This window comes from Hippoglossus hippoglossus, chromosome 6 (assembly GCF_009819705.1).
Source record: "Hippoglossus hippoglossus isolate fHipHip1 chromosome 6, fHipHip1.pri, whole genome shotgun sequence".
Taxonomy (NCBI): Eukaryota; Metazoa; Chordata; class Actinopteri; order Pleuronectiformes; family Pleuronectidae; genus Hippoglossus; species Hippoglossus hippoglossus.
In genome coordinates, this window is record NC_047156.1 from 15026274 (window position 1) to 15048637 (window position 22364).

At 40.1% G+C, this 22364-nt stretch overlaps 2 protein-coding genes across 4 annotated transcripts; both read left to right on the forward strand.

The window, feature by feature from the left end:
• The first annotated feature begins 168 nt into the window (after positions 1–168).
• pias1b (protein inhibitor of activated STAT, 1b) lies at positions 169–9095 on the forward strand. 3 transcript variants are annotated; one of them, XM_034587679.1, is made up of 14 exons: positions 169–278; positions 2067–2499; positions 2670–2754; positions 2972–3019; positions 3713–3803; positions 3897–4031; positions 4170–4275; positions 4651–4724; positions 4911–5071; positions 5578–5711; positions 5800–5971; positions 6050–6189; positions 6277–6314; positions 7040–9095. In XM_034587679.1, the coding sequence occupies exons 1-14, from the start codon at positions 234–236 to the stop codon at positions 7364–7366; spliced, it is 1989 nt and encodes a 662-aa protein (XP_034443570.1). In that variant the 5' UTR covers positions 169–233; the 3' UTR covers positions 7367–9095. The 3 variants fall into 3 exon arrangements, with proteins under 3 accessions (XP_034443570.1, XP_034443569.1, XP_034443571.1); XM_034587678.1 differs by having other exon boundaries at positions 234–840; XM_034587680.1 differs by lacking the exon at positions 169–278 and adding an exon at positions 1319–1336 and having other exon boundaries at positions 2181–2499.
• A 2449-nt stretch (positions 9096–11544) lies between these two features.
• morf4l1 (mortality factor 4 like 1) lies at positions 11545–16454 on the forward strand. The gene is made up of 12 exons (XM_034588741.1): positions 11545–11723; positions 12912–12958; positions 13050–13117; positions 13219–13305; positions 13866–13943; positions 14055–14080; positions 14245–14336; positions 14510–14611; positions 14710–14798; positions 14913–15085; positions 15820–15904; positions 15994–16454. The coding sequence occupies exons 1-12, from the start codon at positions 11684–11686 to the stop codon at positions 16076–16078; spliced, it is 972 nt and encodes a 323-aa protein (XP_034444632.1). The 5' UTR covers positions 11545–11683; the 3' UTR covers positions 16079–16454.
• Positions 16455–22364: the final 5910 nt, after the last annotated feature.

Sequence of the window (22364 nt, forward strand, 5' to 3'; positions counted from 1 at the left end):
GTAGCCTAAAAATAATTGATTAACAGTTGCGGTCTTGGAAGAATAAGAAGTGTTATTTTGTATGTTTTGTGTACACGCCTCACACACGCTGGGTGTGAGTGGTTTGTTTATAAAGTTTCTTCAGCGGTTCCCTGTGTATTTGTCTGTGCTCCGGCAGCGCCCCCTGCTGCCCGCTGCCGAGAAGCGACGGACTATTTTGAATCCTCTCTGTCCCTTGAGGCTGGCTGTTGCGCATGCGCAGCCAGTACAACAAGATGGCGGAGAGTGCGGAACTGAAGGTAAAGCTAGCCTCTACCGTAGCTTGACAAATAGACGTTTCCCATTGCGATATTTCACGTTCAAACCGAAGCGTCGTTGTTGTTCGACAGCAGAGAGGCGAGGAGCGGTGTGATTGAAGCGCCCAACGAAACAGCGAGGCAGGGAGGCCCGAACAGCCTGTTAGCTGACTGGCTAGCTCGTTAGCATTAGCTTTGTTATTGTTGCCGACGCTGCGTTAGGCTGTCCCCGCGGTCCCCTGCAGATAAGGCCACATATCGCTTTCAGGAAAAGACCAAAGACACAGTCACGTCAGCGCTTTTGAGCTCAGCAGCTCCGTAGTTCCATCCACCTGATAGTATCCGGGATTCGCAGACCGGACCGCTGTGTCTCTTTCAAAAAAACGGGCTCTGTCTATTCCCTGGAAGCCGAGCGCCGTTTAGCTTCCAACCTCTCATCTCTTGAGCAGATACAATGTGAAACCCCCCTTAAATACAGAAATAATCCACAGCCTGCATAGGATTGATGTTGACCCACGTTGATGGTTACTATTCAAACACACGGGATGAAGTAAACAATGTAAATGTAAGTGTTTAAATCGGATGACACCTGTATCGTTCAGGCGCTGTTAGCTGCTTTATAATGTCTCCTTCTTCCTATCTATTCAGTTTAGGTAATCAATACACAGCAGCTATCGATATTAACGCGAAACATCCTTGTTTTGATTGTTTCCCTCCCTGAACTAATCTCTGCTCTGTTGACACTACATTCACCAGACGATTAAATAATCTGTGTCATTTAAACTCAGTAAATACAGTAAATACATGAGTGCAGCACCGCTAATAAGACATTTAACTAAATCCAAGAGCTCAATAGTCATTTATTAACATCGACTATTTGTTCTACGTATGTCTGAAGGTATGTGGCTAGATTTCAAGCGTCATCAGGATGTTTACTGTTACTCAAATATTTACCTTTTGCTGTTTCTCTCGGGGCTAACTGTGCTAACAAATTCACAGATTACCTCGACTGGTCATCAAAGTTTGACAGTTACGTCTGTTTCTAGGCTTCATAATATCAGGTTGGCTTTTTAAATCTAACATCAAGTGTTTGATTTGTTCACTAGCAGGGACAAGGGATTGTTATTATACTGGGTGGACCTAAACATGTGGCGTTGCTTAAATTAATGGCATTAGGATGTTTGTTATTTTCCGGAGAATTACAAGTATTAACACGGGTATTAGATTATGTGTTGTTGTAAGATGTTTCTGTTTTTGAGAACCTCCTACAACAAAAAATAACAATGTCCTTCATGTCATATAATACAAGATCACACTCTACTTTCTGAAAAGATAACCAAAGCTGAATCAACATTTCTGTGACGCTGTATTGGATTCAATTCTTTTGTACAGATATTTGTGTTATTGTGTCCACATCCTGTGTTATCACTTGCGGGTCGGGAGATTTATAGATTATGGATTTGACAAACTAGATTGAGGAAGAAGTAATCTCAGAGTGGGTGTGTTTGTTACATTTATTGTAGAATGACGTTCATATGTTCGTCTTCGTTTACAAAAACAGATAGTGGGACACATGTCAAAGACTATGTATACTACTATATTATATTTGTCTTCTATGGACAATTCGCAAGATAGCAAAGGATATTCAGGATCAGCCAATCAGCTTTGATATTATGTTTTAAACAAATCATGTTTAAAGTCTAAAGAAATTGTGTTTCTTTACATCAGTGTAGCAATTATGTGTTCTCCGGGGTATAATAGACCATTTTCCCACTCTTTATTTTTCACCAGCAAATGGTAATGAGCCTTCGAGTTTCGGAGCTCCAGGTGTTGTTGGGGTATGCAGGGCGGAATAAGCACGGACGCAAACATGAACTTTTGACCAAAGCTCTCCACCTACTCAAGGCTGGTTGCAGTCCTGCGGTCCAGATGAAGATCAAGGAGCTCTACAGACGGCGCTTCCCAACCAAAATGGTTTCGCCAGTGGACCTGGCCCTGCCTGGCGTTCACTCTGCCTCCAGCCTGCCCGCTGGCCTCGCTCAGCTGGGGTTTGACAGCCACGGTTCGCCGTCACCTCTGCTGCCTGTTTCTTTACTTGGGCCTAAACATGAGCTGAGTCTGCCTCACCTCCCCTCTGCCCTGCACCCAGTACACCCTGATGTCAAACTCCAGAGACTACCATTCTATGACGTGCTGGATGAGCTCATTAAGCCAACCAGCCTGGGTGAGTCCACCACTTCATGCTGAGCTCTGGGTCCAGTGATAACACTTCTCTCTCATGTGTTTACTGATGGAGCATTGTGAAAGTCCAATATGTGATCACATTAGTGATTAGTGTTTTCTGTAGATTTGTCCCCTGACTGTGATGTTCTGTTTCTAATTTCTTTTTCGTAGCCTCAGACAATAGTCAACGGTTCCAGGAATCATGTTATGCCTTCGCATTAACACCACAACAAGTTCAACAAATCAGCAGCTCCATGTAAGTGAGAAAGCTCTGGTGCAAATTGTCTTCAGCTCAAAGGGAATAACAAATAATACAGTGAGAGCATTGTAGCTGTCAAACCCTTTTACATGTGTTTACTCAAGAAAGCAGGTTTTATCTGACACCTATCAATTACAGTAAACTGTGTAGTTATTCAATATCTGTGCTTAACTGTTCTCACCAGTGTGACCTGACTTCTCTTTTTATCCTTTAGGGACATATCTGCGACTAAATGTGACTTTGCTGTTCAAGTCCAGTTAAGGTATGTCTAACTATCATACTTTTCTTCTGAGCACAAAACCCTTCTGTTTTATTTAAGATGTACATTTGCTCTAAAGTGAGTATTGTTTAAAGCTATTCTCAGTTTTGAACTAAAAACGTCCATGTCACTTGTACAGTTCCATTACTTCATTATGTTTTTGTCTTAAAACCTAACTGCCCATCATATAAACATCCCTGTGGTTAAGGTTCACTTTAATATTAAGATTTACAAAGTAAAAAAAATAAAAACATTAAATAGAAAAATAAAAAGGTTTAACTTTAATTTACAGGTGATGTTAAATACCAAAGCTAGAAATCAAGATGATTTACCATGAGAACAGGTTCTGAGCTGTGGGATGAGGCGTGCAGGGCATGTCTGTGTCTTGGATTCACATTCACAAGTTTTGAAACACATTGAACTTAAGCCATTTTATAAGAAATTAATGATAAAAAAAAAAAAGAATGAACAATCCGGTCAAAGCACAGTTGCAGGATTAAATATTCAGTGTTGGGATGACTGCCATCCTTTAAGAAGTGCTCTCCTATATCATAGATGGAGATGGCTGTACTTGACACAACTGACATGGTAAAAATAAATCAAGCAAGCCAACCTTTTTGTGACAGTGGCAACAGAAACAAATTACTTTTGACATTAAATTTATCACTTTACGTAATCTACTTTCCTTATTTTCAGATTTTGTTTATCGGAGACGAGCTGTCCCCAGGAGGATCATTTCCCCTCTAATCTGTGTGTGAAGGTGAACGGCAAACCCTGTAATCTGCCGGTGAGTCCACACAGTTTGTCGTTAATCTCTCTTTTGGCTCCATATACAACCACTGACAATTCAAGTCATTGATGTTTGATATTTTTTCTGCAGGGATATCTTCCTCCCACCAAAAATGGAGTTGAACCAAAAAGGCCCAGTCGTCCTATTAACATAACCTCTCTCGTGCGATTGTCCACCACAGTCCCTAACACAATTGTGGTGTCATGGACCTCAGAAATTGGGAGGGTAAGAAGATCCATAACAGAATATTGGCCAAGTGTTATGAAACAGCTCTCGTACCACAAACTGTTTTCCTTTTTCCTCCGAAGCCTTGAGGAGGATATTTGACCTTTTTACTCACTGTTTTTTTATCTCTTTTATCAGAGTTTTTCCATGGCTGTTTATTTGGTAAGACAGCAGTCGTCTGCAGTGTTGCTGCAAAGACTAAGGGCCAAAGGAATTAGGAACCCTGACCACTCAAGAGCTTTAAGTAAGTCACCACTTAATTTTATTGTGAAAACGTTGAACTAGCTTTGCCACATACATGTTCTTATTTCATATAATGATAGATTGGAATTTCCAGGAATTAAACTTAGGACATAAAAAGGGAAGTAAATGCTGCTTGGGCTTAAGTTCCTCTGTGATTCCAGGAAAACTCCATTTGTTTACTGTGTGGAGCTATACAGTAAATCCAAGTGTGGTGTTTGTCTTGTATTGTCAGCTGTATTCTGTGTGTATCAGTGAGGGTATTAGAAGCTAGATTGGGGTCCTAATGAATAAATCAACATATTTCACTCTTCTTTTTTTATTCAACCGTCTTCATTCTTGTATTTAATCCTTGTGTTTTTCTTATTCTTTCTCACAGTCAAAGAAAAACTGACGGCAGATCCAGAGAGTGAAATCGCCACCACCAGTCTACGAGTCTCTCTCCTTTGTCCTGTAAATACAATTCACTACTATACTGCTTCATAAAGAACATTTCTATTGTGTAAGGGGGGGGGGAAATGAAGAAGTGTTGGGGAACTATATTATTGCTTCTGCTATAATTTGTCGTAAATGCTTGTATTGTATAGCGTATGAGAGAGGGATTTTGATCCTGTGTTTCCCTTTGTTTGTTTTTTAAAGCTGGGGAAGATGAGGCTGACAATCCCTTGCAGAGCATTAACATGCTCACACCTTCAGTGCTTTGACGCTACGCTTTACATCCAAATGAATGAGAAGAAGCCGACCTGGGTTTGTCCAGTCTGCGACAAGAAGGCTCCATATGAGCACCTCATAATTGACGGGTGAGCACAACACTGCTTCATCTGCTGCATGAATCCTTTTTGATCTTTTTCAGCAAGTGAAGTATACAGTATGACTGTTTACTCTGCTTACGTCCTCTGGCCAGCTCACACTTTCACAATGAACCAATAGTATTTTTTACAGTTCTCAGTTTCCCCACACACAGATTTATTTGATGCCACAGCCACAATATTAACACCCACGCATATTGATCTTTTTTTATTTTTTTTATAGCAGAGCTGTACATTGATTTGCTGAGCCTCTCTCAGCTCCACGCTCTCCCTCACACAATGAAATGCACACACTGAACTGCTTAAAAGGGACATTTGGTCTTTATCAACACCGATGACAGAAATGCTTGTGGAGACATTCTAAGACCAGGTGTGAACAGATGTATTCGGAGATGTCCTCTTGTAATCGGATCGAAGATATTAATATCAGGTCTGAAGAGGATTGTAATTAATTCCACAAAAAAAACCTGTATTGAAATATCATGATGTTTTCACAGGTTGTTCATGGAAATCTTGAGTAGTTGTTCTGACTGTGATGAAATCCAGTTCAAAGAAGATGGAAACTGGTCCCCCATGAGGTCAAAGAAAGAGGTGCAGGAGGTGTCTGCTTCGTATAATGGTGTCGACAGCGGTAAGTAGCACATAGACTTCACATTTTGTACATGTGCTCACGTCATTGAGATCTGTGGGCAGAGAGTAACTAAGCTGTTTCTTCTCAGATTCGACAGATACCCATGATCTAAAACGGGGGTCATCTCACGATAACAACAAGAAGGTTGATGTGATTGATCTCACGCTGGACAGCTCCTCGGAGGAAGAACCTGATGATGAGCCGCCTCCTAAAAGGGCCTGTCCCTCACTTTCACCAGTCTCTCCACCTCCAAACAAAGGGTGAGTCACCACACCACAAGCAGGAAGTGTTGTGTTGCTGCTTTTTGTCATTAACATGATTATGTTGTTTCCTCTCAGGGTTTTGAACCTACACAGCCAGGCCTCACCTGTGAGCAGAGCTCCCAGCATGCCCTCTGTGGAGACAAGCTACATTCCTCCTCCTCCACCTCTTATCCAGGACTACCGCCACTATTACCACACAACTAGTGACCTGCCAGGTATTGTTGTTGTTTGTTTGTTCAATCAGCTTGTAACAACAAATATGATGAATGTTATTGGACTGAGACTTCTTTCTTTTCTTGCAGATCTAAATTTCTTCTCCTTCCTCCAAGGCGACAATCAGGTATACTTACAGTTACCTTACTCAGTAACAGTCAGTGTCGCAGCAAATAGTTTCCTCTCGAGTCTTATTCACACAGTGCAGTCTGAAGAACACTGAAGTAATTAGAATGGCACTTAGTAGAGCGCATAGCTCCGCCAGGGCCCAACTGTCTCCTTAAATCCAATCAAGCTGCACCAAATTGCCAAGAATCATAGATATATGTCCTCTAAACATGCCTGTTTTTTTTTTTAATCAAGATCCATAAATAATTCCCTGGGAAATCAGTGACAATGTCCAAAAATCGTGTCTCGCAATGATAAAGAAAGTCATAAATAAAAATTCCTGGATCTGCACCTAAATGTGACGGACCCATACCACATCCTTCCACACTTCTTCTTTGTAATTGTCCAGTAGTTTTTTGATAATCCTGCGTACAAACAAACGGAACAGGGATAAAAACATAACTTCCTTGGCGGAGGTAGTAATTCTGTCAGATGGCTGAGATACTGAGCTCAGCACTTTTAACTTCTCAAAGACTCGAGGGGTAATTTTACAGTTTAAATGTGTTTTACTCCAAACCCATATATTTTTGTGTTTTTCTCCTAAATCTGTCGCTTAGAAGCTACTTTTTGCCCTATGTTTCATACAAACAGCCTCTGAACTAGAATGTAATGTCACAAGGCAGCATCATACTTCAGTATAAGCTTGGTTGTTGGGTAACTGTTGCTTTCCTCTTTTTCTGTTAGCATTACAACATGGTGATGGCCGCCGCAGCAGCTGCATCGGCGTCCGAGGACCACGAGCTGCTCCTCAACCGTTTCCTGCCGTACGGCTCCTCTCAGATGCTACGGGAGCCACCGGGCACCCCGGGGAGCAGCACGCTGGCAGCCACCAACGGAGGCAGCAACAGTGGCAGCACCAGCAGTTTGGTGTCGTCCAGCAGTCTGCGGGACCGAGACAAAGACAGAGACCGAGACAGGGACAGCCACGCCCTCTCAGGATTGTCGAGGTCCTCGGTGGAAGCTGCAGCGGCCATTTATGGCTCCATATCTGACGTTATCTCTCTTGACTAGACCCACACAGAACTGAAAGACACGGGGGACCTCGAGAACAGGAGTACTTTGTAAATAAGGAAGAGGAAGACGAAAGAATACAGTCCTATGTACAGAGAGGAAAATCTATTTTCAATTTTACTTATCATATGTATATAAACTTAGGACGCTTCTTGTCCAGTGAGTTACTTCAGTTGATATTTTTCTGTGAATACTGAAGACTTTTTCACACCTCTTCATGTGGTCCTTTGATTATATTGTATCTTTTGTACCTGGTTTTTACAGTTTTGTTTCGATATTCCATGTCAATGGCATTATTTCAGTATGTTACATGCACAGAACCCAGTAAGGTGACACCTTATGGAACATGATATTTAGAATATAAAGAAAATGGGCATTGTTATAGATGTACAAAAGACAAGTTACAGCAAAACAGGAAAAATGTGTAACACTTTCTCTATTTTCTAAATGGCATCATTTCTGTCAAAGACAATGTTTTGACAACAGAAAGATCTGGCCATTTACGCCATCACTGTAGATTTTTCTGGAAGACATTCATGCTGTGGTCATATTATTTTTAAGGAATTATTTATGATGTAAGTTATGTTGGATGTATGCTGTTTTTTAAAGAAGCATTCCCTATGCCTCGAGGAACCGTTGCCACTAGAATTTGCAAAAGCAAACGCTACATCCTTCTGTTGTCATGACCCTGCACTCGTTTCCTTCTCCTTTCTGTCAGTCAAATCAGAGTTCATACTCTATTTAACACACATATAAATTGGGAGTAAGTCAGTATTGTAAGAGCAGGTTTTTTCAGTGTGTGAATGGCTCTAGTCCAGCAAGCAGCCTTCTCTTGGTAAGTGACACAATTGGACCTTTATACACATTTAAGAACTGCAGTATTGTGTCTTTTTTTAAAGCACAGCTGCTCTAATGCTCTATTACATGTTTAAAAAATATACACAGTGAACGACAGTGAAGTTGCCAGTCGACAAATTCCTTCTCCGCTTTCAAGACAAGGCTAGTTTCTGGTCCACTTAAAGTATTTATTTAATTGAAAGGCTTAAAAAGTGTTCAGCGAGTGCAAGTGGGTTAATGACATTTCATGATATCTTTATGTTTGATTTTAGCACTTGCTTTCTTCTTCTTTTTTTTACCTAAAGGTTTGTATGGAGCTGTGAAGCGTTCACAGTTGCATTAAAAACACGAGTAGTTTTCAGCTTTGCATGTATCTGCGAATTACCTGAAAGCTCACCTGTTAGAGTGCTATGCTGGTTCTTAGAGTCCACAGGATTAGCATAGCCCCATGTTTTTGTTGTTTAGTGTATTTACAACAGCCTTTAATTAAGATATCTGTGATAGCTTAGTCTTCAAGTGTATCACAACATGCATTTTGGCCTAGAAGTTCAAAACTATTGAAGTTAGGATGGACACACCCCCTCCCTTAATTTTTCTTTACTTGTGCTTACAATTAGGATTATTTATTATTATCATATATATTTCCAGCATTTGTTGATTCGTGGATATGCATTGCTGTCATTGTATGTGATATTTCTTTTGTAATTATATAATTAATGCTATTTAAAAATGTCATTGTTGCTTGACACGCAATGTATCATTTTTTGTTTCTCTGTCCGTTTTATTATCAGATGATGTCAATAACTCATTAGAGGCTTTGATCATTTTGAACCGCTACAAGGTCTACTGTGCTGTTTGATATTTGTAAGAATTAAACAGATATAAGAAAGTGCATCTCTGTAGTCGGTCTTAGGGCAGAACTCATTCAGCTCATTCTGTCACATTCTGCTGTAAGATTTACTTTGAATTCAATTTGTTGTTTGGCAAAAACCCTAAAATCAATCACACCTTTTAAACTCTTCACTACAGAACATGCTCACAATAGAGTTATCAATATCTGTATTGTTAAAGAAAAAGGTTGCATCCTTGTTTTAAACAAACTGTCACTGAAAATGAAATGATTCGAAGTGCACAGCAGATACTGAGGTGTTAGATTGTCGTCAGAACTCATTTGTGAATCTATAACTGAAACAGTCAGGGACCTTGAGTTTTTAGCTTGTTGAGTGTCTCTAGTGATCAGTGAGATTTAAAAACTGTTAATCGTATTTGAACTTCCCTTAGAATTTCTAAGTATGGTGAAGGCCGTTCCATGAAAAATCTAAAAGGTGTTTTATATCTCCTTTCTACAGCAACAAGATGAATTTGTCAGTTGATAATCTGTCTTTAAAATATAAAAACAATAATTAAAAAAAGGGAATCAAGAGGGAATTACACTTAATTCAAGAAAGGCTTTTAGCAGGAGCTCCTGCTGCTGCATGAGTTCACTTGGATGAAGTAGCAATAAGTACAGTTTTAAAAGCCTTTTCAAAATGAAATTTGCCGTTTCATTTTTTCAATTAAATAATTAATTTACAATTATGGACAGAATAAGAAAATGCTGTGTGATAATTAAATGGCAAATTATCTTTTTATTAATCATTAATCATGATCATTAGATGTTGGGTTCATTGAGCCATCAAATGCAAATCAAAAGTTTCATATTATACCATGCTTTTTTTCAAAGGTATCAATTTATTCATTTATGATAATTAAATGCTTTAAAACTATGATTTTATTGCGGCAAATTACTTGCTCTATAACGGACTGCTTTATTGCAACACACATCTACAGGAACGACAACATTCATATGTCTGTAATAGTGTTAATGTCTGCTCAGTTCCATGCAAAGCCATAATTAAAGTTATTCATTATATATTTTTAAATGCAAAAAAGTAAAAAGTCCTCACAGACAGGTGAGAATTTGGAGGAAAGTTTGATGTCTGTTGCCACTGTGTGAAACACTGAACTGAGTTTGTAGTTGTTGTGGCCTCGCTGCTGTGACTGCAGAGGAAGAGGCACAGGAGCAGGACTGTAGTTGACTCTGAAGACAACATGTCTCAAGTTGTGTTTCTGATCATTTGGGGGTTTCCAGTTAACATTTACATTACACTCAGTAATGATTTTTTTGTTTTCTGAAAATAAAATTACGGGGCCAAAGCATTTCCACAATGAATGTGGTTTTTAAAATATGATTTATAAATTTGGTTTATTTATCTTATCTGTTCATGTATAATAAATAAGAAAGAATTACTGTGGTTGTATAATTTTCAAGAGAGACCTGTGTACAAGAATATACATTCAAGATTTAGTATAAGAATGGACAGATGCAGAAAATCCCACACAGTGTAGCATTAGGGTCACATTGAATTTTTTTTTAATATAGAACTATAACATCTTGAAAGTCTTATAGTCTGAAATGAGATATTTTTTTATTCCATTTGAAAAGAGCATAGCAGTCTATCTGAAGTAGTTCATGGTAAAATATCCTGAGACCAGAGGTAATTAGTCATTTTGCAGCCTTATAGTAGCTGTGCAGTTTTCAGAAATGATTAAATACATAAATACAATATGAAACCCATATTTTACAAATTATTTTTTCTTGTTAGTAGAAATTTCCTGGATACCTTTGATCAAATTGATCAAAACCATCTAAACTAGTATTGACTTGGCTATTGGCTTTACTACTTATTTTTAGCCAGGACATTCCTCTTACTTCTGTAAAAAAAAACGCTAATTAAAATCTGTGCCAGAGGAATTGAACACAATGTTAAGTACAAATAGATTTACAAGGGTGTTTTATTTTCATTTCATACATTTCATTTGGAGGCAAGTCCTTTCCGTTTTTAGGTGTTTCTTTTGCAAATGGTCATCATTTTTTTAAGGCAATAAGTTGTCAATACAAACATAGTATTTAAAACCAGACTGAGTATGAAGATACAAAACATGAACATACAACAAAATGATAAAAATGCATTAAAAGAGAGAGAAAACAGGGGTTAGAAATCTAATCAGGAAATAAAGTTGCATATTTTAAATAGATGTTGAACTTTTTCATTTACAAATCTGCATCATCAACTCAATCTATCAACAAACTGCACAGCTAAACTTATTGAAGTATTGTCTTATATTTCCTTATATTTATCCTGCAAACACACTTCACTTGACATAATGACATCATCGTACAGTCTGTGGACACCATATGTTCATTCGGGTTCTTTTCAGAAGTCAAAATTTTAAAAAATATACCCAAAGAAAACTTTGCGGGAAATAAAATGCGTAAGAGCTTCGATCTGAATCACAGCGCGTTTCCCTGAGGTCGCATCTCACGTCGCAGTTTTAATACGTCACCTCGCTGGTCATGACGTATGTAGAAAGCGGCGCCGTCTCAGACTGGAATGGGAGCTGGCGATTTTCCCCATATTTTGTTAGTTTAATCCGTGAATGGCGCCGAAACAGGACCCGAAGCCTAAATTTCAAGAAGGTAACAACCTCTCTGTTTCCTCCCCGGCTGGCTCCGCGCCCTCTGTCAGAGCCGCGGCCGCTGGGAACGTTAGCTGGCTAGCCGCTAGCTGACAGTGACGCTGCCGCCGAGCAGCTAGCGCCGTTAGCTTTCATTGTTGATGCGAGCCCACGAAGCGGCTCCTCGTCCCGGTTGTTCGCCACATTGGTTCCGTGTTGAGTGTGTAACCCTCCAACACAGCGCAGCGGCGGCGGCGGCCCGGTAGCAGCGCAGCCTGGGCTCCGGATTGCAGCCATGTTGTGGTCAGCTAGCTCCAGGCTGGAGCATCATTCATGTGGTGTTCACGGGCTCACCGCAGTCCTTCTCTTATACAGATCACTACTGCTCTCTATCAGAGACACCGAGAGCACGGTGGACACCTGCGTGTCCCCTGAGAGGTCAATTAGCCTTTTAGAGGAAAGACGAGGTTCGAGGGTGGACCGTTTCATTTCTTGTTCATTAATGACAATGGTCATTAATGAACAGCAAAATGACTGTAAATGAATAATTTCCATCAGTTTTCTCTGGCCAGTTTTGAAAACACATGACTTGTTATAGTCAACACATACAAGCAATATATACAGACTAATATCCAGACAGGTACAGTGCATATCAATTAAGTAATTTGATGTTTTCATTCACTGCTGATTGCTTTAATAGTATCAAAAAGAAAAGCCCATTTCTGAAGCCAATGTACATGATACACTTCCTGTTTCTGAGGCTGTTGGATGTAGTGTTTGTTGAGCCTCGAGGTAACGTGACTGTCTCACCGGAAACACATTCTGTTTAACTGGGTGCAATGTAAATAAATGATGAGATGATTAATTATTGATTGGACTTTGGACATGCAGTTAACTGTCAGTGAGTTAAACATTTTCTCAAATGTCAGCATTTTCTCTGTTTTACTCGTGTGTTATTATTTGAATGTACTGTATTTGGCTTCATGACAAAATTATAAAATGTAATACATATTGAACCTTTTCTAGGCCTGCACTTCATACCACAGGTTGACTAAAGGCTTATGTTCTGGCTGACGTCCAAGGCTTTTAGGAGAATTGTTTATGTTCCCCTAATCCGAAACCTCTAATGAACGTTCAGCATGTGTGTATGTGGAAGTCGTGTAGTTGGCTTCCTCTCATGCTGATTTTAATTGACCACCACTGTGTGCAGGTGAAAGAGTGCTGTGTTTTCATGGGCCATTGCTCTACGAAGCTAAGGTAGGCTGACATGGTAACCTCTGATCACGTGATCATCTTCTGTGTCTCTGACCTCTCCTTTTTTAACAGCCAATCCTGTCTCTTTTTGCAGTGTGTGAAGATAAACATCAAGGAAAAACAGATCAAATACTTTATTCATTACAGCGGCTGGAATAAAAAGTAAGTTCTCTGTTCAGTTAAATCAAGTCTCAAAGATTCGCACTGTGAAGATTTCACAAGTGCTTGATTTCGTCCTTTGTTGGATTTTCTTTCTGCTCCAGCTGGGACGAATGGGTTCCTGAAAGCAGAGTGCTAAAGTATGTGGACAGTAATCTGCAGAAACAGAAAGAGCTTCAGAGGGCCAATCAGTAAGTGCAGTCTCTCTGTTTTTAATGTCATGCAATAAAGAGTTAATTATGAGCTCCACAGAGCCAATACATAAATATATAAATAATACATTTAATCAAATTTCAGTAGAACAATGTAATGTGGTGAGTGAGAATACAGCAGGAAAATGTCCGGAAAATTGACAGCGAGTAAGTTGGCGTGTTGATGTTTCTAACATGCAACAGACGCAAATCTTAAAACGTAAACAAATGTCTAAGAATGAAAAAGAGGAGCCATAAACGTAGGAGATGCTGACGTAGAAGCGAATGAGATTCTATAAGAGCTGACACTGGTGTCGGTGTGCTGTAAACTGAAAACGTGTGATTTCTGCAGTGGAATTTATACGTCCTGCCTCCTGCACGCTCGACCCAGACACCTCCGCTCGCCTGAATGCTCTGGACATTTATTTTTGTTTTTGTTGTGAACATGTCTGATCCGGACAATCTCCTGCTGCGTTCTTCATATGTGAAAGACAAACTGTCTTCACACAATTTTCTGAGTATATTTTTGAATTAATGCAATTTTTGCTTTCTTATTTTAGAGACCATTATGTAGAAGGAAGAATGAGGGGAGCTGCACCGAATAAGAAGATACCTCCTCCATCGCAGAAAACTGATGTGTGAGTGCAAGTCATTTGGTATTCTATTTGTCAGCTGCTGTTTAACATGTGTTATACCTGTTATTTAATTTTTTATTGTCACTTTAATACTATTTTTGTTTTTTCTTGTAGGAAAACCAAAAAGAACAAACAGAAGAGTAAGTATACAATTATAATTGACACTGTTAAAACACATAAACCAAAACCCTCCAAAATATATTCTACCTGTTTATTGCACAAATGTTTCTACAGTCATATAACAGGGTGTAGCAAAAAACTTTTATGAATTTAATTACAGTAAATTCTTTTTATCTTTGTGAAGCTCCTGGACCAGGCGAAGGGACAAGTTCAGGAGGAGACCCAACCCACCCTCCACGAAAGAAAAGGGCACGTGTTGACCCAACTGTTGAAAGTGTGAGTTCACAAATCTATTAACCTGTTATTGTTTTGGTTGGTGGTTCCTTTAATTTGCCCTTTAATGTAAATTGATACTGAGCTGCACTGAAAGTATCTGAGTAAGATGCTTAAATATGTACTTGCTGCTGTTTCGTAGAAAGTCGAGAGTCTAATTTCTGAAATCTGTTCAGGAGGAAACCTTCATTAATCGAGTGGAGGTTAAAGTAAAAATCCCTGAGGAGTTGAAACCGTGGCTTGTGGATGACTGGGACCTAATTACACGGCAAAAACAGGTCAGTCACCAGTGATTTAAAGATGTCACCGTTTTCACAGCATTTTATTTATTAATGTTACATAATGTGCATTTTGTCTCTTTGTTCTATGTTGTTAGCTCTTCCACCTACCTGCCAAAAAGTCCATTGATGCAGTTCTTGAAGATTATGCAAATTACAAGAGATCAAGAGGAAATTCTGACAGCAAGTAAAAATACTCATTTTTCACATTCTGAAATCCCAAAACATGCGACCTTCTTTTTTCCATTTCCCAGTTCTTTGTGTTGTAAAGATTAAACATTTTCTTCTTTTCACCGCTCAGGGAGTTTGCTGTGAACGAAGTGGTTGCTGGTATCCGGGAATATTTCAACGTCATGCTGGGGACACAACTTCTCTACAAATTTGAGAGGCCGCAGTATGCAGACATCCTGGCCAATCACACGGATACATCCATGTCTCAGATCTATGGCGCTCCTCATCTACTCAGACTCTTCGGTACAAACACTGTTGCAATATTTTTTAACAACATTCTTCTCACCAGTCCCCTGCCTCTCGCTGTAGAATCAAGTTAACCTATTCTTCGTCTTTAGCTTTCGTGTGAACCCACTGACCTGAAGTGTGGACTCACGTTTCCCTCTATCCTCTGTTACCCTCTCATCCAGATGCACTCGGGTATCAAAAGTTGACACTGTTTGATATGATGTAAATTGACACTCAGCCTTAAGTCTCAAGCTCGCTACCTAACCCTCATCTAAGCTTTAAAAGCATTAAACCGTAGCTTCCAATCTGACAGGATAAAATACCACATCTGCAATGAGATCTCTGCCTCTTTAGACACAGGGATCTTTTCTGATGTTTAACTCACGATCTTGATTTCTGACTCAAAAAAAACTTTTATAAATTGGTTAATATTTAGAAAATCAACACTGGCTTCAATGAGATGGACATGTAAAACAAAATCTGAACTGTTGTACATTTCAAGCCAACAGAACAGCTTCCTAACCTGCTATTGAATTATTTGTTGTACATAGAACAGAAACGCGAGTTGCAGCCTGTAGCTGCTTTTACCTTCATTTTGAAAAGATCAATGTTCACATTTCTTTAGCTTTATGACCTGTGTTCTGCGCTGCTTTATAAGAATTGAACCAGTGAAGTGGAAATAGAAAGGTATTATGAATAAAGGTTACCGGTTGTGTGGTGTGTAAAACTCTTTTGTTTGGTTTTGAAAGTGAGAATCGGAGCCATGCTGGCGTACACTCCGCTGGACGAGAAGAGCCTTGCACTCCTGCTCAGTTATCTACAAGACTTTCTCAAGTGAGTACTCAAGCTTTCACAAAGCTGTGAATAAAAACTCGTATTGATTCATCTGCAGCAAACATTAGTTAAATGTTGCTCCGTTCCAGGTACCTTGTAAAGAACTCGGCGACGCTGTTCAATGCAAGTGACTATGAAGTTGCCCCTCCAGAGTACCACCGCAAGGCAGTTTAAGGATTTTTATTTTAGGAGCCTTTTGTTTGTGGAAGTTTGGAGACTGTGGAAAGGACGGGATTACAAACAGCCTTCGGAGAGCGGATTGTGTGGGATCTGTCGATTTATTAAGGAAGGATCAGAGCAAGATGTCACACTAATCCCTGGACAAATTGTATTTTCTTTCATGTGGAAAGCTGCTGAGTACACTCTTCCTGTATTGGTATGTTTTTCAGTACCACATTTTAGTTTCTATGATGCTTGTTTTGCCCGGTGTTTTCCAAAATCTCGTGAAAAGGAATTTCATCCTGGTTTTTATTTTGTTTCCTGTGCAGATGCTGGCTAAATTTGTCTTGTAGGCTGTCATCGTTTTCTAATAAAAGTCTTTCACTCTCTAGTTGGTCTGTCTTTGTGTGTGAGTTTTTGAGTTTACCTCTTCAGGACCTTTTCAAGCATAGACACAGACCTTGTCAGGACTAGTGTACCTCATGGGGACCAAAGCTCAGTCCTGATGAGACTACTTAATTTCTGAGGTCCTGGTTAGGGGGATAAGGTTTTGGTTTGGTTGTCCAAAATGAATTCCAAGTCAATGTAAACTCCTAATAAGAATAGCTGCACAAGCATGATGTATACTCTGATTTATCTTGTGACCATTTATTTATTTTTATATATATATATATATATATACACTTTGAGAACAAATGATGTAACAAATTCAAAACAGAATCAAAGTAAAAAATTTAAATCGTAGGCTGACTCAGTGTGTATGGCCTCTGCGTGCCTGTATGCACTCCTGACAACATCTGGGCATGTTCCTGATGAGTATGCGGATGGTGTCCTGGGGATCTCCTCCGAGACCTGGATCAGGGGAGCCGTTACGTCATCGGTAGTCGTCAATGTAAAATGACACAACAAAATGTTTTGCCGGGGATGTCATTGGAATAACATTGAGATCTTAAATAAATCAATGCTATTGCTTGCAGTTACTAAAGTGACGAACCTATAATATCCAAATAACATCTATGCTAATGCAGTTAAGTCAATGACATTTGACATTCATCCAATGGAAATTGAAAAGCTTGGATGCTCTGCATTATTTCACATATAAATCAAAAGTACACAACTTCAGGCTGCTAGCAGTGGTCTGGAGGCCACCCGGCCAGGATGCATTGTTATTAGAGGAGCAGTTAAGTTCCGACTGTTGTCGGAGATGGCGTGGAAGGAAGTGCAGGACACAGCCCAGGCAGTGATCGAGGATATATTTGGAGGCATATCCAATCCTCTACCTTCACCTGAAGTGCAGGACACAGCACCGGCAGTGATGGAGGAAATATTTGGAGGCCTATCCAACCCTCTACCTTTATCTGAAGTGCAGGACACAGCACCGGCAGTGATGGAGGACATATTTGGGGACATATACCAGCCTCCACCTCCATATGAGGTAGTGATGGAGGTTATTCGAGGCGCACCCAATCCTCTACCTCCTGTCCCTGCCATGTACGGTTTTGTCCCCCACCCTCAGAGATGCGCTCTGTGTGGACTGGATGGAGAAGCTCCAATCAGCTGGGTGCCGCCATGGAGGATTCCTGCTGAACTGGAATATCTCCAGTACAGAAACATTCCAACAGTGAGACTTCCTCAAGGCCTGGAGCAGAACCTGGTTCCTGTTGGATTTGTGTATGTATCGCTCACACATAAATGTAAATAAACACATAAAGCCTCTGCATCTTCAAACACACTTCAGTTATCTAATGTATCTGTCTGATTGTGTTTATCCAGGGATGGAAAGGTGGCTTATGGGTATCCACCAAGGACAGCTCTTCCTTTTGCTTCTTCGAAATCCTTCTGCAAACGCCCGCATTACACAGTAAGTCCACCCGACTGGTTCATCGTCTGCGGCACCAACTGGAAGACCATAACAAAACCAGACTCATAATCCAATCACAGTCAAATTTCTTGCATTTATATTTATTTGTGTGTCAAGATCCCAGTTGACTTTGTTGTTCTTTTCTTACCTCACAGTTTTACATCGTAGCAATTTTCCCTCTTGTTCTGTTTATCCATAGAAACAGAAAGTGTGAGCAGGACAACAGACGGTCGTACATCAAGCAGCCGCCTCACGCGTTCGGGATTTTTATGAAGGAGCAGAGGCCTTTGGTTGTGGCCCAAATAAAAACAACTGACTTTGCAGCTGTGAACCGCATCATTGGACAGAGAGTAAGTGTCTTCACTTTCTATGTTTGAGCTGCTCAGTGTCACACAAACACAGTTTGGTCAAAGATTTTCTGCCGTCAGTCATCGAGCAGCATCCAAGACAACACTTAAAATGTTCCTCCAGCGATGGTTCTTGATAATAAGTTTTGTTCTTTTGAATGACTTTATTCACTCACGTGACCGGGGAACAAATCAAAATTCAAACAGTGGATTTATATAATTTATATAATAAGTTGTTATGCCTGTAGTTGCACTTGTGTTGTTGTGTGTCCACAGTGGAAGGTGCTGTCAAAAGACCAGCAGGCCAGATATTACTACAAAGCTGAGATGGGGAGGCGGCTCCATAATGGGCTCAACCCTGAGTGTCCCCCAAGGGAAAACTATGGAAGTATTCTCACATACAACTCGTACATCGTAAATGATGCAACACAGTTACTGCAAAGAGTTTTCATCAGCTGATATCAGATGTGAAGTCTGTGTGTTTCTGTTCCTGCGCAGGGCAAAGAGGGGAAGAGGGTTAGGCTTCGGGCTCCCACCAGGACTGAGGGTGGACTGTGATATTTGTGTCCAGGAACTGTCACTGAACCATCACATGTCCGTGGGACACTTACAACAAAGCACTTAGACCGCACACTGCACATCGTCAGCTGTGCTTCATCGTTTGTTTTTTTATTTTACTTTTCATTTGGAATTTTTTAGATTTTAGGTTTTTGCCGTCTTTTGGGGTTTTTAAAAAGGTAGCAGAGTTCTGTAGGAGTTCATTGTCTACCTCCTAGAAAAGTGGTAAAAACCTTCAATCTTTGTTTAAAAAATGTAATACGTTGATATAATTTGAATATAAGTAAATGTTTTATTAATTATATACTTTATCACTATCAGTTTGCATTTCTGTATCTAAAAGTGTATGAATAAAACGTGAGGGGATCACAGTTACTTGAAAATAATTCTCTGGGATTCATGAATGTTTGAAGCAAATGTCACAGTAAACCATCCAAATGTTGTTGATTTATTTCGTTAATGAACTGAAAAGAGAATGACACTCAGTAGTAGAGCCCACAACTCTGCCGAGGCCCAACTGTCTCCTTAAATTCAATCAAACTGTACCAAATGACACAGACTCAAGTGTCTCATCACTCATCAGTTCCCTAAAAATATGTGCCTGATATTTTTTTCATAAAGATCCATGATTGTGAAAAAGAAAGTGGGAAAGAAATCCTGGATCTGCCCCCTGATTCAGATCAGCACCAAAAGGCAATGGGTTCTTTTCTGACCCTCAACGGCAAATTTGTGGTAATCAGTCCAAGTCCAGTAGTTTTAGTGTAAACTTTCTTACAAACAAACAAACGTCAAACAATCGGACAGGGATGAACACATAAGAAGAAAGCAACTGTACTGTGCCACTAAGTCAAAAGTCAGAGCATCACCTGGAAACTGGGACCAAATTGTGTTCAAAGTCATAAAACTCTAAAGGGTAAGTTAAAACTTGAACCTGGTGCCACAGGAAACAGAGGATCACCAAAGGGTGCTTCCTCCGGGGACCTTAAATATCATTTATAAATTGAATGTCGCCCCTTGTAATTTCACTCTGAAATGTCAACCTCAGTGTGGCACTAGAGATGAGTCCAGGCTTCACCTTTCAGTAGGATTCATTGACTGGGAATCTTGGATGCACAACATTTCATAGCAATCAATCTAGAAGCTGGACAAATGTCTCATTCTGGGTCAAAGCAGACTGTGACATCACTCGTGTCGTCCAGCTATGGCTAAAATACACTGCTCCCAAAAATACTTAAATCACACATTAGATCTTGATGAACTAATTATTCAAGTTGAAAATCTTTACTGATGGACATTGTTTAATTTGTTGAGAACAAAATTATGTAACGACGGTCAGTGGAAACCAAAATCATCAACCCATTGAGGGCTTGATTCATAACCACATCTGGGCATGTTCCTGATGAGTCGGCGGATGGTGTCCTGGGGGATTTACTACCAGACCTCGATCAGGGCAACAGTGAGCTCCTGCACCGTCTGTGGTGGTACTTGGCGGCGTCGGATGCACTGATACATAACGTCCCCTAGGGGCTCAATTGGATTGAGGTCAGAGGAATGTGAGGGCCAGGTTGTCGTGCAGTAACTGCCGACACACTCTGGCAACATGAGGCCGGGCATTGTCCTGCACCAGGAGGGAACCCAGGGCCCACTGCACAGAGCTCTGACAATCTCTCTGAGGATTTCCTCCTGGTACCTAACAGCAGTCAGGGTACCGTTGGCTATGACATAGAGGTCTGTGTGACCCTCCAAGGATATGCCTCCCCAGAACATCACTGACCCACCGCCAAACCGGTCATGCTAGATGATGCTACAGGCAGCATGACACCTGTCAGGTTTTTTGTTTTCATTTTTTTCTTTGCAACTTCATCATTTTTCTCTAACGTACTGAAAAAGAAATTATTTTTGTGTTTTTAAAAGGGAAGCAGGGTTCTATAGGAGTTCATTGTCTACCTCCTCTAATAGCAAAGCAGTAAAAACCTTCAATCTTTGCACCAAATTTAATATATTGATATAATTTTAATATGAGTAATTGTTTTATTAGTTATATCTGTTTACTTTAACACAGTTTTCATTTGTTTGTGTTAACGTGTGTAAATACTCCCTGGCATTGTAGATCTATTTATTTCTGTTTGTTATTGCTTGCTTATTTTGCTAATTAACCAAGTTTATTTTTAAAAGGACACGTGATTTTCGCGGTTGTAGTAATCATTTCCATGGTAACAGTATGCTTCACCAATCAGAGACGTCGCTGTTGCACTTGGGAATTGTGGGTAATGCACTACTCCTGTTGACATTGCAAATAAAACACGTTTTTCTTAAAACTGGTTGATATCATACAGACTTGTGGGCTCTACAGAAGCATAAAACATCGTTTCCCAGTCTCGTAGCTTGTGGTGAGTTTACCTCTGAATTGTTACAATATTTCTATTCCCGAAATTAATGGGATTTTTACTTCCGGTCCTTAACCATGCTGTTGGTTTCAATTTATACCTGACAAGCCAATCAGTGCCCTGCTCACTGACCATCCAATCAGACGGAGCCAAACTGTCCAAAGACCCACCTCTCCCCTGCCTCCGATTGGACCGGGAGCACCGGGATCATCGCGTCTGTTCCGGTTGTTGCAGCTGCTGCAGGTGAGTTCACACAAAACTTCATCCAGGCTAAAGCTAAATGAACCAAAGATCTAATGTTGAGATCTTCAGCAGAGTTCATTTATCAAGTTCTGTCCCAAACTTCTGCAGCTCTACAATCCTGCTTCTACTGAGAAGTCCATGTGATACAGATGTTACTGTCTCACTGTGGTCATCACATTTAATCTATGTTTAAGAAAATGTTGTATTTAAACAACTGCTGACTGAAATATTCCACAAACTCAAATTATTAATGACCCTAATTTGACTTGATGATTTAATCAGGCAACAGTAGCAGGTACACATGTGTCACCTCTGAGCAAGACATGTAAGTTTGAGTGGTGTAAGTGCAAAGTGAGTAAGTGATGCTTTGTTTATCCATGTCACAATGCTATGAACTCTGGGTAATTTATTAAGGCTGCAGCTCCTGAAAACAAAGATTAATCTCCTCACATATTTGCAGACCGCTCCACGCATTGCACGGCAGAAGTTCAGCAAAAGTCACGGAAAAAAACAGCCAATTGAGAAGCCGCCTGAGCAGAAACCTGATGACTTGTCTGTATTTTCAGCTCTTGAAGCAAAATCCTTTTCCGACATTCATCTCCATGAACGCGTTTATCATTTGGCTACACATTTACAGATATAAATACACAATCTGAATATGTATTTGAAGATATTTCCTTTACACATTTTCAAATCCGATTACACACACACACTATCATTCTAAATACACATTTGCAGATCCATGAGCACATTCACAAATCTCATTACACATTTGGAGATTCTTTAACACGTTCACAAATCTGATTTAACACAGACGGATTGAGACTCACGTTTGTCAGTAGTGCTACGATAATGGCCCCAAAGTAATTCCCTTTGGGAAAGTGGCTCAGATCATCTGTGAGAGA